The 14,164-nt window shown below is 41.3% G+C and overlaps 1 protein-coding gene across 1 annotated transcript in view; it reads left to right on the top strand.

The window, feature by feature from the left end:
* The window catches only part of DOCK3 (dedicator of cytokinesis 3), a 181,659-nt gene that overhangs the window by 113,811 nt on the left and 53,684 nt on the right, over positions 1–14,164 (top strand). Inside the window, exons 16-23 of the mRNA XM_033517541.1 lie at positions 2,889–3,051; positions 3,531–3,637; positions 4,332–4,503; positions 4,989–5,086; positions 6,749–6,832; positions 7,166–7,266; positions 8,553–8,634; positions 12,608–12,778. Coding sequence (XP_033373432.1) covers positions 2,889–3,051; positions 3,531–3,637; positions 4,332–4,503; positions 4,989–5,086; positions 6,749–6,832; positions 7,166–7,266; positions 8,553–8,634; positions 12,608–12,778 — 978 coding nt within the window. The remainder of the gene's footprint in view (positions 1–2,888; positions 3,052–3,530; positions 3,638–4,331; positions 4,504–4,988; positions 5,087–6,748; positions 6,833–7,165; positions 7,267–8,552; positions 8,635–12,607; positions 12,779–14,164) is intronic.

Here is a 14,164-nt window from a genome sequence, read left to right as displayed (position 1 = left end):
GGGATGGGGATTCTCTGTTTCCTGTTTTATCTCCTCTGTTCTTTTAGTTTTATTGAAGAGAAGGAGGTGGGTGGGAGGTTGTGAATGTAGAGAAGTAAACAGGAAGTATTTCAGCATGAGCTGAACAAATAAAGAAGTAACTTTGCCCTACCTTTTCTTTTACCTCCGTCACAATAAAATCAGCCATCACTGTGGAGAATCTAAACACCTAAAAGTGTGTACTGAATACATAACCACAATCTTCTGGTTTTAATTGAAAGGAGAACTTCCATTACTACTTGTGATTTCTTTAAAAGTAAAGTGTATTTCTTGTAAGGGACTCGTTTGTGCTCAGAGCTGCTGCAAGAAGATCAGATTCCTTTTCAAACGGAGTGGCAAAGTTTTAATCATCAGTTGATATCAGTGTGCTGAGGACAAAGAGAAGTGCCTCCAACTGCAATATCAGCATCTTCATATGCTAATGTACATAATAATGCCTAATGATTACTTACAAAAGCCAGGTAATTTCTAGACATTATTGGTCTTAACTTCGGTGATTTTGGTTGGAATGGTCATTCACAAAGAAGTTGGTTTTTCATTACTCAGGACAGGAGGAAATTCCCAGAGTTCTCATCTGATATTAGAATAAAATCCTTAAATTTGTCCCAACCAGCAGCACAATCCAAATCTGAATTGTGCCTTTGTGAAGCCGTTAGCAGAATCATGCACAGGATTAATGAGAATTTTCTCAGCTCCTCATTGCTGCTGAATGTATCTTGATCCAGAAATAGTCCTATTGAAAGGAGTGAAATTACCTCCAGAATGTAGTGCTGTTCAAAATGAAAATGAGTATTTCCTTCTCAAAATGGTCTTACTCAATTGTTAGTATCTTTCAGTATAGTCTGAAAAATTAAAAAAGGAAAAAATCCTTTGACACATTTCTCACTTCTTTCTGTTCCAGCAGCAGGAATAGCCTATGAATTGCAAGGCACACCTTTACCAATAGAAATTTCCTGATAGTTTTTCTAGTTTAGCTTCCCTTCCCTGCCTCTGCCCTCTAATTCCCCTACATATTTGACTCTCAGGGTCACCAGGTGTCTGGAGATTAGTCTGATGTTTGTATTTTGCAGATCACAATTTAGAATTAAAGATTTACTAGTCTGACCTCCTCAGACTATAGATTGTAGAATAACTGCATGGGAAGAAAGTTAGCAACAGGAAGGAGAGACTATTCATTTATTTGAAGTTCACAGCATGAAACTGCATTTAGAAACTGGCCATTTGTCAGTCAGAGCAGGTTGATGGCTTCTTGATGGGATGAAAAAAGCTCACATTAAAATTTGAATTTTTACTGTACCTTGTAGAGGAAATAGAACTACTGTTTTGTTTGCTCCTAAGAGCCTAATGCAGAATGAGGTTTTGGAATTGCTGTGTTGAAGCCCAACCATTTACTTTTGCTACAGAACAGAACTGGGATCCTAAAGGTGTTCTGGGTTGCAGTAGTGGCACTGCTCTTTACTAACCTGCTGTTATTTGCAACACATAGTTCTTGTTGCTGTATTAAAAAGAATATGGGGTTGTGCTTCATCCCATGTGGTTGCTGAGGATTATTTGAGAGGACTGAGTTGTGTGAGTTCAGCCTTCAGTCACTCAGTTTGGATCAGAGCTTTTGCAGTCTCTGTCCACGTAGGCTGTCCTTGCATTGTGTTCCAGAATTCCAGAGAGCTTTTCTTCCCTTTTGGGCTCCTTCACAAATTCTTAACTTTCTCAAAGCCAGCAGATTATTGCCAGAGGTTGAACTAACTGTCTCTGATTAATGGGATGTTCTTGACCGGGCAGTCAGATAGTTAGAGATTTAAAAATCCCAACACTTCTGGTATGTTCTTGGGATGGAATTTACAGATGCCTTGGGGAAATAACCAGTAGTTCTTGCCATCATACTGTTCCGTGGATTTTTTTTTACATCAGAATTTATATTACATGTGTTATTCTTGGTCTGCTTAGCTTGTTTCTTCCTGGATTCATTATCCTTGGACATGCTAAAAGTGAAGAATCTCCAAGCTGTCTTTTTTTCTGCTTAGTTTTATGAGATGTTGCATCTCCCGGATCTCTTTGTAAGTGCTGGGTCTAGAGCATGGGTTAGTGCTTATACATAAAAAAGTGTGCTTCCTGCTCCATGTCTTTATCACAAAGGACCTTTTACTGTCCTTATTTCAGGACTTCAATATTTATCTTCTTTTCCTTCACTTGTATTCTAAGGATTTTTTATTTTCTTCATCTGTATTTTGAGAAGGCATAGATTGGGCAAGCTCTCTGAGTTTGTTATATCTGAAGGCAGAAATTTAGATCCAATTATGTTTTTAGGTGATGAATATTACACAGAAATTCTTTGCTTCCCACGGAGGAAGTAACTTGATTAGAATTTTCTGGGATACTTGGTGAGGATGGATAGTTGTAGTTTTGAAAGATGAACATTTGTAAAGAGCTTGGAAAGGTCAGTTAACACTTCTGAACTGAGATACTGAAGCAGAAACCTGGTTAAAGGATATTTTCACAGAAGGCTAATATTAAAAGTGATGGTCCTATTATGTCCTATTTTTTGGACTCGGTTTGGACTTAGATGTTTATTGTATCTACTCAGTGCTGGATGGAAAACTTAGCTTAAGATAATAACTTAAAATACTGGGATTCATCCAGTTTCACAGGTCTCTTTGTTCACCCTTTGACCCAAAACAAAGTTTGAAGATCTCCTAAAAAATTTCACATTTCACTGTGTCTGAATTTCTGCTTCTGACTCTTTTGTGTCCACAGAAAGCCATGAACTATATCAAGCTTATCACCAGGTAATAAAATGACTCCTGGCTGTTGATGTGATGTGTTTAATGCTGGATTGTTTCCTTTGGTGGCAGGACTGCATCAGCCTGGGCTCGGGGGAGCCGAGCAGGAGCGCCTACCACTCCTTCGTGCTGTACCACAACAACAGCCCGCGCTGGGGGGAGATCATCAAACTGCCCATCCCCATCGACCGCTTCCGCGGCTCCCACCTGCGCTTCGAGTTCCGCCACTGCTCCAGTGAGTGCTCCCCTGGCCAGGGCAAGTGCAAAAGGCCCCAGCTCCTTCCACTGCCAGTTAAATCTGGATGGAAAGCAGGAAAGAGAGGCCAGCCTGCAATACAGTGAAGGGGCATTGCTAAGCAGCCTTTTGCTGAATTTATCAAGTGGCGCACAAAAACACGGTGAACAATCAGTGCAGGGCAAAGCGCTTTGTAGATGTTTGTCCCTGCTGTTCTTTTGTTGTGTTTTTCTGTAGAATGTTTTCTTTGCAGGATAAACAGTTTAGATTTTTCTATGTTTGGCATATTTGTGTTTGATTTGAAGCTTGTCAGTCCTTTACATAGAACTAGAAAAAAGAAATTAGAATTAGAAAAGTTGTTTGTTCTGTAAGCTGCTTGTTTACTTTTAGGCATGTGGAGAAGTTGGTGAGTAATCTTGTATATATTGACAGATAGGGTATGCACAAATACAATTCCTTCTTTCTATCTCTTGCTGCAGCAAAGGACAAGGGAGAAAAGAAGCTCTTTGGTTTTGCATTCACCCCATTGATGAGAGATGATGGCACGACCTTGTCGGATGATATCCATGAGCTTTATGTTTATAAGGTACCAGCTCTCTGCAGACTTTTCACTGCTCATCTCTACTTCAGTACTTAAATGAGTAATGGTCATTACATTATTCTTCTCTCCCTTATTAGAAGTGTGTGAGGAACAGATTAATAGTAGTTTCAAAATTTTATACATCCAAAATCACATGGTTTGGGTAGAGCCTTCTATTCTAGGTGCAGCTCACCTTTTCCATCCTGATGATGATGATTTATCTGCTATTAATCCCATCCATTTTGACTTCAAACACACTGGTGTTCATGAGCATTCAGCACTTCTACCAGCCTAAGGCATTGCTCTGTGCCTTTGTAAGATGACATTGTGCTGGATTCAAATGCCTTGTGCTGCAGTGCCACAGCCCTGCAGCAAGAGATTTGGGCTTTGGGTTTTTTCCTTCCTGCTGATTCACCTGGGTTTATTTGTTCAGTATAATTTTCAGGCAGCATCCTAAGTTTACATCTGGAAGATCTGGTGAGTTCTAACGAGGCAATGGTTGGGGACCACTCTGTAGAGCTTGTAGAGCTTGGTCTGTTCTGGGCGTGTCCAGGCCCCCAAGCACAGCTTTTCCTTAGAAGTGTGGGTGTGCACCCACAAAAATCCCAACACAGGCACTGTTGGGGAACTGCTGACAGGCTGTGGGCGTGTGGGATGAGATGGACAAGGTACAGCTCCATCCCTTGTGCTGTCCCTGCAGTGTGATGAGAACAGCACGTTCAACAACCACGCGCTGTACCTGGGGCTGCCCTGCTGCAAGGAGGATTACAACGGCTGCCCCAACATCCCCTCCAGCCTCATCTTCCAGCGCAGCACCAAAGAGACCTTCTCAGTCTCCACACAGCTCTCTTCTACCAAACTGACCCAGAATGGTGAGTTGCTGACCCCTCAGAACTGCCCAAGGCAACAGGAATTAGGAAAGAGAGAAAAAAAATTCACTATTAGCACTTCCACACAATCCAGAGTTTGTTTTGCTTGACTTGTACAGAGCAGCTAAGTAAATAAGATTTTTTTTACAGTAATGGCCCTAAGGCACAAGCAGCCAGGAGTGGATTGTCCACAGTGCAGTGTCAAGTCACACAGAGAAAAATGCAGCCTTTACTCTCTTCAAAGCACTTAACCATTCCTTCATTCCTTTCTCTGTTAGCAGTATTGACTTACTCTATATTGTACTTCTTGTTCTCCATTATATATAGTATACATATTAATATATATATATATATATATATATGTTATTTTCCAAGAAGTGTGGACTGCATCAAGAGGTGGAGTGCAAATTGATCGAATCTCTGATGGGTCTGGGGTTGCCATTCTTCCCTCTGTGTGTGGTTCTAGCTCTCCCTCCCTCTCTCTGCAGTGGATCTGCTTGCCCTGCTCAAATGGAAAGCTTACCCAGATCGAGTGATGGATATTCTGGGAAGACTGAGACATGTCAGTGGCGAGGAGATTGTTAAGGTACTACATGAAATAACAGCCTTTGGATGTATCTGTGATAGGCAGTGAGTTCAGACCTGCAGGCCGCTTCTGAAGGCTCCCTCTTACTGTGCTTTTTGATTCACACTGTGAACTTCCACCCTGTATGAATTGGGATTTTATTATGACAGGAAACTGGGCAGGAAGATACACTTGAGAAATTATTGCACAGTCAGTCTGTGGGATCACACCAGAGCTAATCCTTAGTCAAATGCTCTCAGCCACATGTGCTGGGTCCTCAGCACCAGCGGTGCCAGTCTGCAGTCCCACGCAGCTGCTGGTGCAGACACAGACCCTGGCAGGGGCTCTCTGCTGCTTCCAGCCAGCAGTGCACCACTGCTCTGTCTGCCAGCTCGTCATTTCCCCGGGTTTTGTAGCCACTGTCGCTCCACATGATAATCTTGTGTGGCCTGAGCTTCCTTAGGGGCCAGGAACTTCCAACTGCGTTTGAATACTTGTGGTTTCAGCAAAACAAAGTGCATTCCAGATACGCCCCAATAATCTCTGGTGTGCTGGGAACCCTTCCTAGGATTTATTTCTATAAATCTGGATGTAAAAGCTGATTTCTAACACAAACAACCAAGGAGAAGAAACTGAAGACAAGTCCTATCACTTAATAAGTAGTTTATCATTAAAGCCACTTCACTGTAAGTCATTTGAGTGTTGCCATATCTGGAATATTACTCTTGATGATAACTTGATAACAGCAACAGGGGAGCAAAAAGCACATTTATATTGGAATTCTTGAAGAATGTCATGTTTTTTACACTTTGTAGGGCAGTATAAGTATCTGATTTTTATAGAGAAAGAAAAAGGAAGATATGGATTGAATTATTTCATGGAGAGAAGTAATTGAATCTCCCCATAAATCAGCTGTCATTTGGCACTGGGATATGAAGAACAGAATATAATAATTCAGAAGAAAAAGACATTTTATCATTTCAGAGACTTCATAAATTGTTATAATTTATTTCTTGTTGTCAGCATCAGAAATTTAAGTAGAGTAAATTAAAAAATCATGGGAGAATGTATAGTTAATGATCTCTAGCACTGTCCTTCACACTCATCCTTTTGGAGACTCTGCTTTCAGAAAGAAAAATCACTGAACTGTCAGTGCTCAACTGACAGTTGTGGAGTTAAGGGTGAAAGAAGCAATTGGCAGCATATAACTTGCCCTAGTTAATGCTTGTTAGAAAAGCTTTACTTTCTGTCTTTTAACAAAAATTTAAATATTAAACACAATTTAATGTACTGCCCAGCCTCAGATTTGATGCTGAACAGTACCTGAGACTCTAAAGATTTGAGAACGAGAGCAAGTTGTTTTGCCACTGGTGTCAGGCAGCACTTCCAGTCAGCTTAAAGTGAGAGGAACACTCAGTCAAAATTACAAATCAGGTATATAATACATATTTCTTATATTTTGGTTTTCTGTCATTCTTGTTTGAAAATAGTCCTTGTAAAGAGAAAAAAAAAAATTTAGTAAAATCAAATTAAAACTTGTCACATCACTTGGGCGAACCTGAAGTGATTTGTCCTTGGCAAGTGTTTCACAAAGATATTAACATGTATGAACTAATTTAACCACGGGAGAAATAACCTTTTGAATATAATTTAAGTTTAAATTCTTTGTTCATGTCATTTTAGTTCTTACAAGATATTCTGGACACGTTGTTTGTAGTTTTGGATGACAACACAGAGAAGTACGGTCTGTTGGTCTTTCAGTCTCTGGTAAGCTGCTGGATTGTTATTTATCTCATGCTCAGTGAGTTTTAAGTTTCTTATGATCACATTGCTGGTATTGTGCTTCTGTCAAATATGAAATACTCAGCTGGATCCAGCTGTGTTTCCTGTAATGGGTGAGAAGGGCAGGCTGACCTCAGCACATCCAGGGGCAGCAGTATTTGCTCTCATGGGAGAAGCAACAAATACTACCTGATAACACAGCTGTGACTGTTTAAAGCAACTCATGTATATGAATGCTCCTTACCTTGGTCACTTGTTTGTGGTCACTTGGCAGCAATGTGCAATTCCTTGAGTTGGGTTTCCTTCTCATGTCCCCAGGTGTTCATCATCAACCTGCTCCGTGACAGCAAGTACTTCCACTTCCGCCCCGTGATGGACACCTACATCCAGAAGCACTTTGCAGGAGCTCTGGCTTACAAGTAGGTCTTGTGTTCCTCCCTTTGAGAGGTGGCATCACCAAGCTTGGGAATGGTGGCACCATCAGGATGACAACCATCCTGGCAGCAGTGTCCCCAAAAGTAGAGCTACTCACATGAAGTTTTCCAGCACAGCTGCAGGGAAAAGGTGCCCGATGTCACAAGTGGCTGAGCGTGGCCACACTGGGCATTTCTCTTGCTCTTCTGGACTGGAAAACCTTTTTTTTTTATTTATTTTTTTTAACTGAAGAGACAGCAATAACTCATTACAGTCTGTAGTCTATACAAATGAGCTACCAAGAGCATATGCATTCCTCATCTTAAGAATGCTGGGATGCACAACTTGTGTGAAAGCTTAGAGAACTAATTGCGACTTCTGAAGTGGACAGGTATTCACATAAGATGTTCTATTTGATTACAATTTAATTTCAGTAGATCAGAAATTTAAATTTCACTCTCACTTTGAAGATTCTGCCTTATTTTCTGGTATTCAAAAGAGTCTTGCACCAGAGAATAAGACAGAGTTTTTGAAAGGAGTTAGTTACCCTTCAGGGTGTTGTTTTTCCTTTCTTTTAGACCACTGCTTTTATATATCTGAGTGTATTCTATCTTTGGCCACAATAAACTATAAAAAAAGCTAATAATTTCTTTTGGTTCTTTAAAGCAATTCACATTTTTATGTAGTTAAAATAAATATAAAGAATACTCTATGAATAGTAGGTAAAAACCCATAGATAATATATACCACTGGAAGGCATAGTCATGTTCAGAGAGTAAAAAGGTGTTCTGCTTTGTGTTAATTAGCACCTCTTTCAGACAAAATAAATGTTTTTGGTAGTCTGATGTCTGAAATAAAACATGAGTTTAATACAGCTTTGTAAGTTAGTCCAGATGGTCTCGTGTAGTTAACAAAATAGATGCAGATATTTTCTTTGTGATCTCAGTTTCTAAAAGCTTACTGAGATGAGAGCTGGGATTTCTTATTAAAACAGATGTATATTTTGGTCTTAGAACCATGCCTTTATCAAAGCTGTCTCTCTAGTAACATCTTTTTTATGTTCTCTTAGTGTTCCTCATGGTCCAAGTGAATTACAGAGAAAAAAATCATCTTCTGGTTTTGAAACTTAAATAAATGGAAATACTATGTAAATTCATAATTAAGTACAGATGTAACTGACCACTGAAATAAAGTGAAATGAGACTGGTTTAGAGATCTCTCCCTAAAACCAAAATGTTTGATGAGTGTCAAACCTGGTGCTGAAGGTTGCTCTTCACTCCTGTTCCCTCAGGGAGCTGATCCGGTGTCTGAAGTGGTACATGGACCGCTCGGCCGAGCTCGTGCGCCAGGACCACATCCAGGAGGCAATGAGAGTAGGTATCCAATGGGAGCACTGCTGTCTGCTCCTCTGGCACCACAGAGGGGCTGGGAAGCTGTAAATGGAATCAAGGGTAATGTAGTACTGGCTTCCTATAATTGTTTAACTGGACTTTTGTATATATAGCTACAATTTTAGTTTTAGGGGGAGATTCATTCTTGTGCTGAAAATATTGAAAGAGTTAAATCCCCTTAAGCCCTTTTGCAACCCTGTGGAGAACTTAAATGGGACTTCCATGGCCAGTGCATAAATACTCCATTGGTGTGGGCTACACCTTGCCCTTCAAGCAGCAGTAGTTTTGAGTGTATCAGGCATGGGTGCTATGAATCAAAGTTTTGCTCTTCATTTCTGGCTGTGAGACAGCTCCGTTGTATCACAGGTTGAAGTCCAGGAGTATTTTAAGCAGCAGATAAATGAGTCTTTAACTGGAAGGAAATCCTCAGAAGTAGCACAAGACCTGACCTATGGTTCTGTGATGGGAGCATGATGTCCCAGAGAGGCACAGTGGTGAGAAACACCAGGAATCTGGGTACTATTTATTACAGAGAAATCAGAATAAATGAAGAATTCATTTTACCATGTGTAATAGTAAGCCTGGAAGTCAGTGTGTCAAGTGCACAAATACAAGATGCCAACATTTGCAGGAAGATGTTTTTCTTTGAGTGAATGCCCACCTGCACCTTCTGCCTCAGAAGGGGCTGCTGTCCTAACACCTGAGTCTGGGCACTTGGAAAACTGGAAGCAGTGGCAGTGACCAGCACCTGGATTTTGTCACTCGTCAGTACAAACAAGTAAAACCTCTTCCAGGTGAAGGACACTGCCAATGCCATCCTCTCACTTTCCAGATCCCCTGCCAGGATCCTATTCAGATAATACAAGGGCATTACACCAGTGCTTGCTTTGTCTTTGTTAAATATTGACATGCTTAGGAACATCTTTGGGAATTTTCAGCCACAGATTCGCATGGAATGGTAAAAATAGGGTAAAGATGCCTTTTCAAGGAATTAGAAACTTCCTCCTTTTTTTTCTTCTATTCTTATATTTCCTTTTTTAATTGCTAAAAAAGCTATTAAATTTACAAGATGAGAGGAAGATCTCCAGCTGGAATGACTTTGAGGAAGTTTTCTTGCCTGTCAAACCACTCATTAGTGCTTTATGCAGTGCAGCAAATTGAGATGTAGGATATTGTCCTTATATGATCTGCATTTGTTGAACCTCATAGCAGTCCTGTTTGGAAATAATAACAACAGGAATGCTGGAATGTCTTTGAGCAGCTGGGGTTAGGGAAGTCAGTTTGTGAATACAGTACATTGTGTCTCAGCCTCCAAGGCAGCTCGTTGCTTACTAGGGCTCTCAATTGCTGGCCTAGAATGTGGCTGTTCCCTCTGTGAGGGAGGTCAGTTTGCAGACCTGACAGCCTAAGCCTTTCCAAGCACAGGAATTGAAATTATCAGCAGAGTTTGTGCAGACCTGACAGCACATCCTCTGCCACCCACACTGCTGTCACATCTTATTCAGACAGTTGCTTTTGCAGGTATCTCTTGCAGGCCCAAATTCAGGTCTTTATCTTCTCCCATTACAGTGAAGTGATTGACTTCCTTCTTTGTTTCCAGATTTTATTTCAGGCATTTGGAGCAAGTTTGTACCAAAGACATTATCATTGCTAATGTGTCATTACTAGTACCAGATTCTACTGTTGGGGATTTCTGTGGTCTTTGATGTGCTCACCACAGTCCTTGCATTAGCAGCTCTTTGACTGAGAAAACAGGGATAGCTCTGTATCCCTTTTCCTCTGAATTATCTGTTCAGTGTAGTGCCCTAAAGCTGGTGCTGAAATACTCTGCACCCTTACGGCTCCTGGCTGCTCATGTACATTCATGATGGACACACAGATGTCTCATAGGATTCTGATTTCCAAGCAGGGCACGAGCAAAGAGAGTTCTAGAGGATTTCAAAAATTTCTTACCTCCTTCAAGGCTGCTCTTAATTCTCAAAACCTCCTGTGCAACTTGGAGGAGCTATAACTGGAAAGACATTTCTACCTAGAACACAGCATCATGCTCCTTTATTGTGCCATATACAAAGCTCCACAAAAGCTGCATTCAGGAACAGCTGCCTGTGCCTCACAGGGGACTTGTGTAACCAAGTGTCCATGAATGGCTCCACAGCCATTGTCCCTAAGGAAATTAAGAACTAGGGAACTGTGTCAAGGAAATGCCCTTCCAGCTTGAATTATCATCCAACAGAATTATAGGTGGGTTTTGCCTAGATTTGGGAACCAACAGCAAGGCCTTTTTTCCCTCAGGAGGTTTTCCCTGAGTCTTCCCTGCTGGTCACAGGGCAGAGGTGCTCACCTGTTACATGAACATGCACACAGACTGTGTTTGTAAGGGACCTACTTTAATGTGATACTGATTTTTATATCGTGCCAAACATCACTGAAGGCTGGGATTTTCTCTCAGCGTGCTTGTATGTCTTTATGCACAAATACACATTGTATTTGTGATGTTGTAGTAGCAAGAGCCAAAGTTAGTCCTGGTGCTGACTTGTGCTACCAAAACTTGGTTTGTGTGGGCTCATTGTGCTAAGGAAGTGCAGTGTTCTGAGCCCTGCTATCTCACCTTTCACAGGCAATTATGGAGGTTCACACACAAATGCTCTGATTCACTGCAAAACTTAATTCTCACACTGAAGTTATGGGCCTTCAGATGAGAATTATGGTTGTGTGTACTGAACCCCTAAAGCAGCTCCTATGAGCACTGCATGTGCTGGGTTTGGTGTTAGCACAGGGATGTCAGCCTTGGAGAGCTGACTGGGAACCACTGGGCCTTTGTCTGGAAATGAGCCAGGAACACAGCTGGTATTTCCTGATGAAGTTCTTTGGTGTAAGGAAGCTTCCATGGGACATGGTTTAGCACAGAAGTATAAATGATACCTGCTGAATTACCAAAGTTGCCATAATTTCTGAGGGGAAAAAAGGCTGTAAGAGTCAATGACATTTTGAAACTCATGATGGCTTTATGAGGAATTTCACATTCCCAGTCTATATCCTTAAAGCTGTGGCATTCTAGAACTTACAACATAGCATTGCATACTTGTGTATCTTGTGTGGTTCAGTGAGGGACTCTCATGGGTGCAAAAATATCTCTTGGGAGAAAAATTTGGATTTGAATTAACTTCCAGTTTCCCAGTATTGAAGTGGGACAAGAATATTTTCTGTGGAATACAGTGAAATATTATTAAGGCTTCTGTGCAGCCTATGATTGCTGAATCTCCAGCCTATTGTTTTCCTGTGCTGGGTTTTGAGGATGTCATCAAACCATGAATTATATCTTCCCTTAATGCTGCTTTGCTGGTAAATCCTGTTAGCACCGAGAGGAGAGATGGCCCTGATATTTGGTGCATTCTGGCATTGACAGTTGTGCACAGCCAGTACCAAGGAGGTGTGTGAAGTGTCACCTTGCTGGGTTGGTGTCTCAGAACTGTTGATAGGGAGTGACTTGTTACAGCTGCTCAGAACAATGTGTTTTCTTCATGGTCACTGCTGTCAAATAAAAGCAGTTCTAAATAATGCCATTTACGAAATTTTGAAAGAAAACAGAACAGCTTCTTCAGACACTTCAGTCATTGTGTCAAGTCATGAGAAAACCAGAAGTTTCTTACCTTGACCAAAATTTTCCTCAAATTATGTAACTCAGATTTATCTCTTTGATGTAAATGCATACTTTTTCTGTTAGTGGTACATGCAAGTAATAAAGATTATTGGTTGAGAATGGGTGCTTGCCTAAGAGTAGCTCTTCCTCAACTGAATTATGTAACTTATAAAACCTGTTTTTCTTTCTCCTTTCTAAAACTCAAGAATTTAGTTATTATGCATGTAGAGTCTTTCCTGGATCTCTTTAAAGCTCCTTTATTTTTCTTTCTCTCTTTTTCTCTGTCCTGATCTCCTTCCTCTCCTGCTCCTTAAGGCCTTGGAATATCTTTTCAAGTTCATTGTCCAATCTCGGATCCTTTACTCCAGAGCTACTTGTGGAATGGAGGAGGAGCAGTTCCGCTCCAGCATCCAGGAGCTTTTCCAGTCCATCAGATTTGTGCTCAGCTTGGACAGCAGGAGTTCTGAGACTCTCATCTTCACACAGGTTTGCTATTTCCTACACTCCCACTGGCAAACCACGAGGCAGCTGTTCCTGCACGGGTAGGAGGTGTGGGCATGTGGGGGTTAAATGCAGGTCAGTGGAGTTTTCCCCCTAACATGTGATGCTGGCAAACAAGACACCCATTAATGGCATTAGACAGTAGCTTTGTACAGGTGAGCTGGACTGGGGGCACTCTAGGAGGAAGTGAATTCTCCCATGAGAATGCAATTTTTGCTGCTGGCAAAAGTTTTCAAGTCTCTCTCATTCCTATGTCTTATGGTTGACCTCAAGAATTTCTAAATCCTTCATTATAATACTTCAAATCAATACTTACAGTCACAGCAGCGTCACAGTGAGAAGTTCAACTGATGTATTTACACTCAGATAAACAATTCCAGCATGTGCTAAAATTACAGTCAAAATCATGTGCAGCCTGACCACAAACATGCTGTGATGCCCATACTCATATTTAATGCATCATTAAATATGGCCCATATGAAGATTCCATGTGGGCTGAAGACAATACTCAAAGTGAGTAAGGATGCTGCTGAGTTTTGGGTTCAGTTCTAAGCATGTAAGTTGTAAATGTCAAACATGTTGTTTTATGCCTCTGCTCAGAGAATGTCAGGATGGAGCACCCAGAGCTCCCTGGTAACGTGAAGGTGGTTTGTAATCACTAATGCAGAATTACAGATGTCTGGAGCACCTGCTGTATTTTGCCAAAGAAGCAGCTGCTGTGAACGTTGCAGCCAAGCAGTGACTCTGCTGGTTCAGGAAGCTGCCAGTGGAGTGATCTCTTTCTTAAGGAGCTGCTCTGAAAGATTTGAGAACAGCTGCTCTAATGTTTTATTTAATCACCCATTAGTGGGTATAATAAGATGAGCCAGGAACAAGAGAAATCAGTGCACAGAGTTTTTGCAGACAAAGTGATGGTGAATGGAAACAGTATCTGCTGAATGTTTTCCAGTTGTGTTGGTCTGAAATATAGAGGGAGAGTCACTTTGAGGATGGGGAATTTTCCCTTTTTCTCTTTGTTCCTCTTTTTAATTTTTTTTCCTCCTTTCTCTCACTATGGTATTTCTTACTTTGGACTTTTGTAATTTGTAAAGCCTGTCCTTGTTGGATCTTTGAAAAGTTTATTTTTGTTTCCCCCCCTTGCCACTGTGTTGCCCCCTGATCCCATTGCCCCATAGGCCCCCCAGCCTGGAGGGCAGGCGAGCGGAGCCGGGACAGGTGCCCCACAAAAATGTGGGGGCACAACAAGGCCGACATTTAACTCTGTAAGTAATGATCCCCCAGGACTGCTCAAGTGTTCCATTGTGGATGTTCCCAGTTAATCTCTTTTCCCTACCCCAAACACTCTTTTCCTGCATATAAACTGGAGTTTGA

This window comes from Parus major, chromosome 12 (assembly GCF_001522545.3).
Source record: "Parus major isolate Abel chromosome 12, Parus_major1.1, whole genome shotgun sequence".
NCBI lineage: Eukaryota > Metazoa > Chordata > Aves > Passeriformes > Paridae > Parus > Parus major.
The sequence above is the reverse complement of the archived record's forward strand: the minus strand, read 5'-3'. Positions and strand labels throughout refer to the sequence as shown.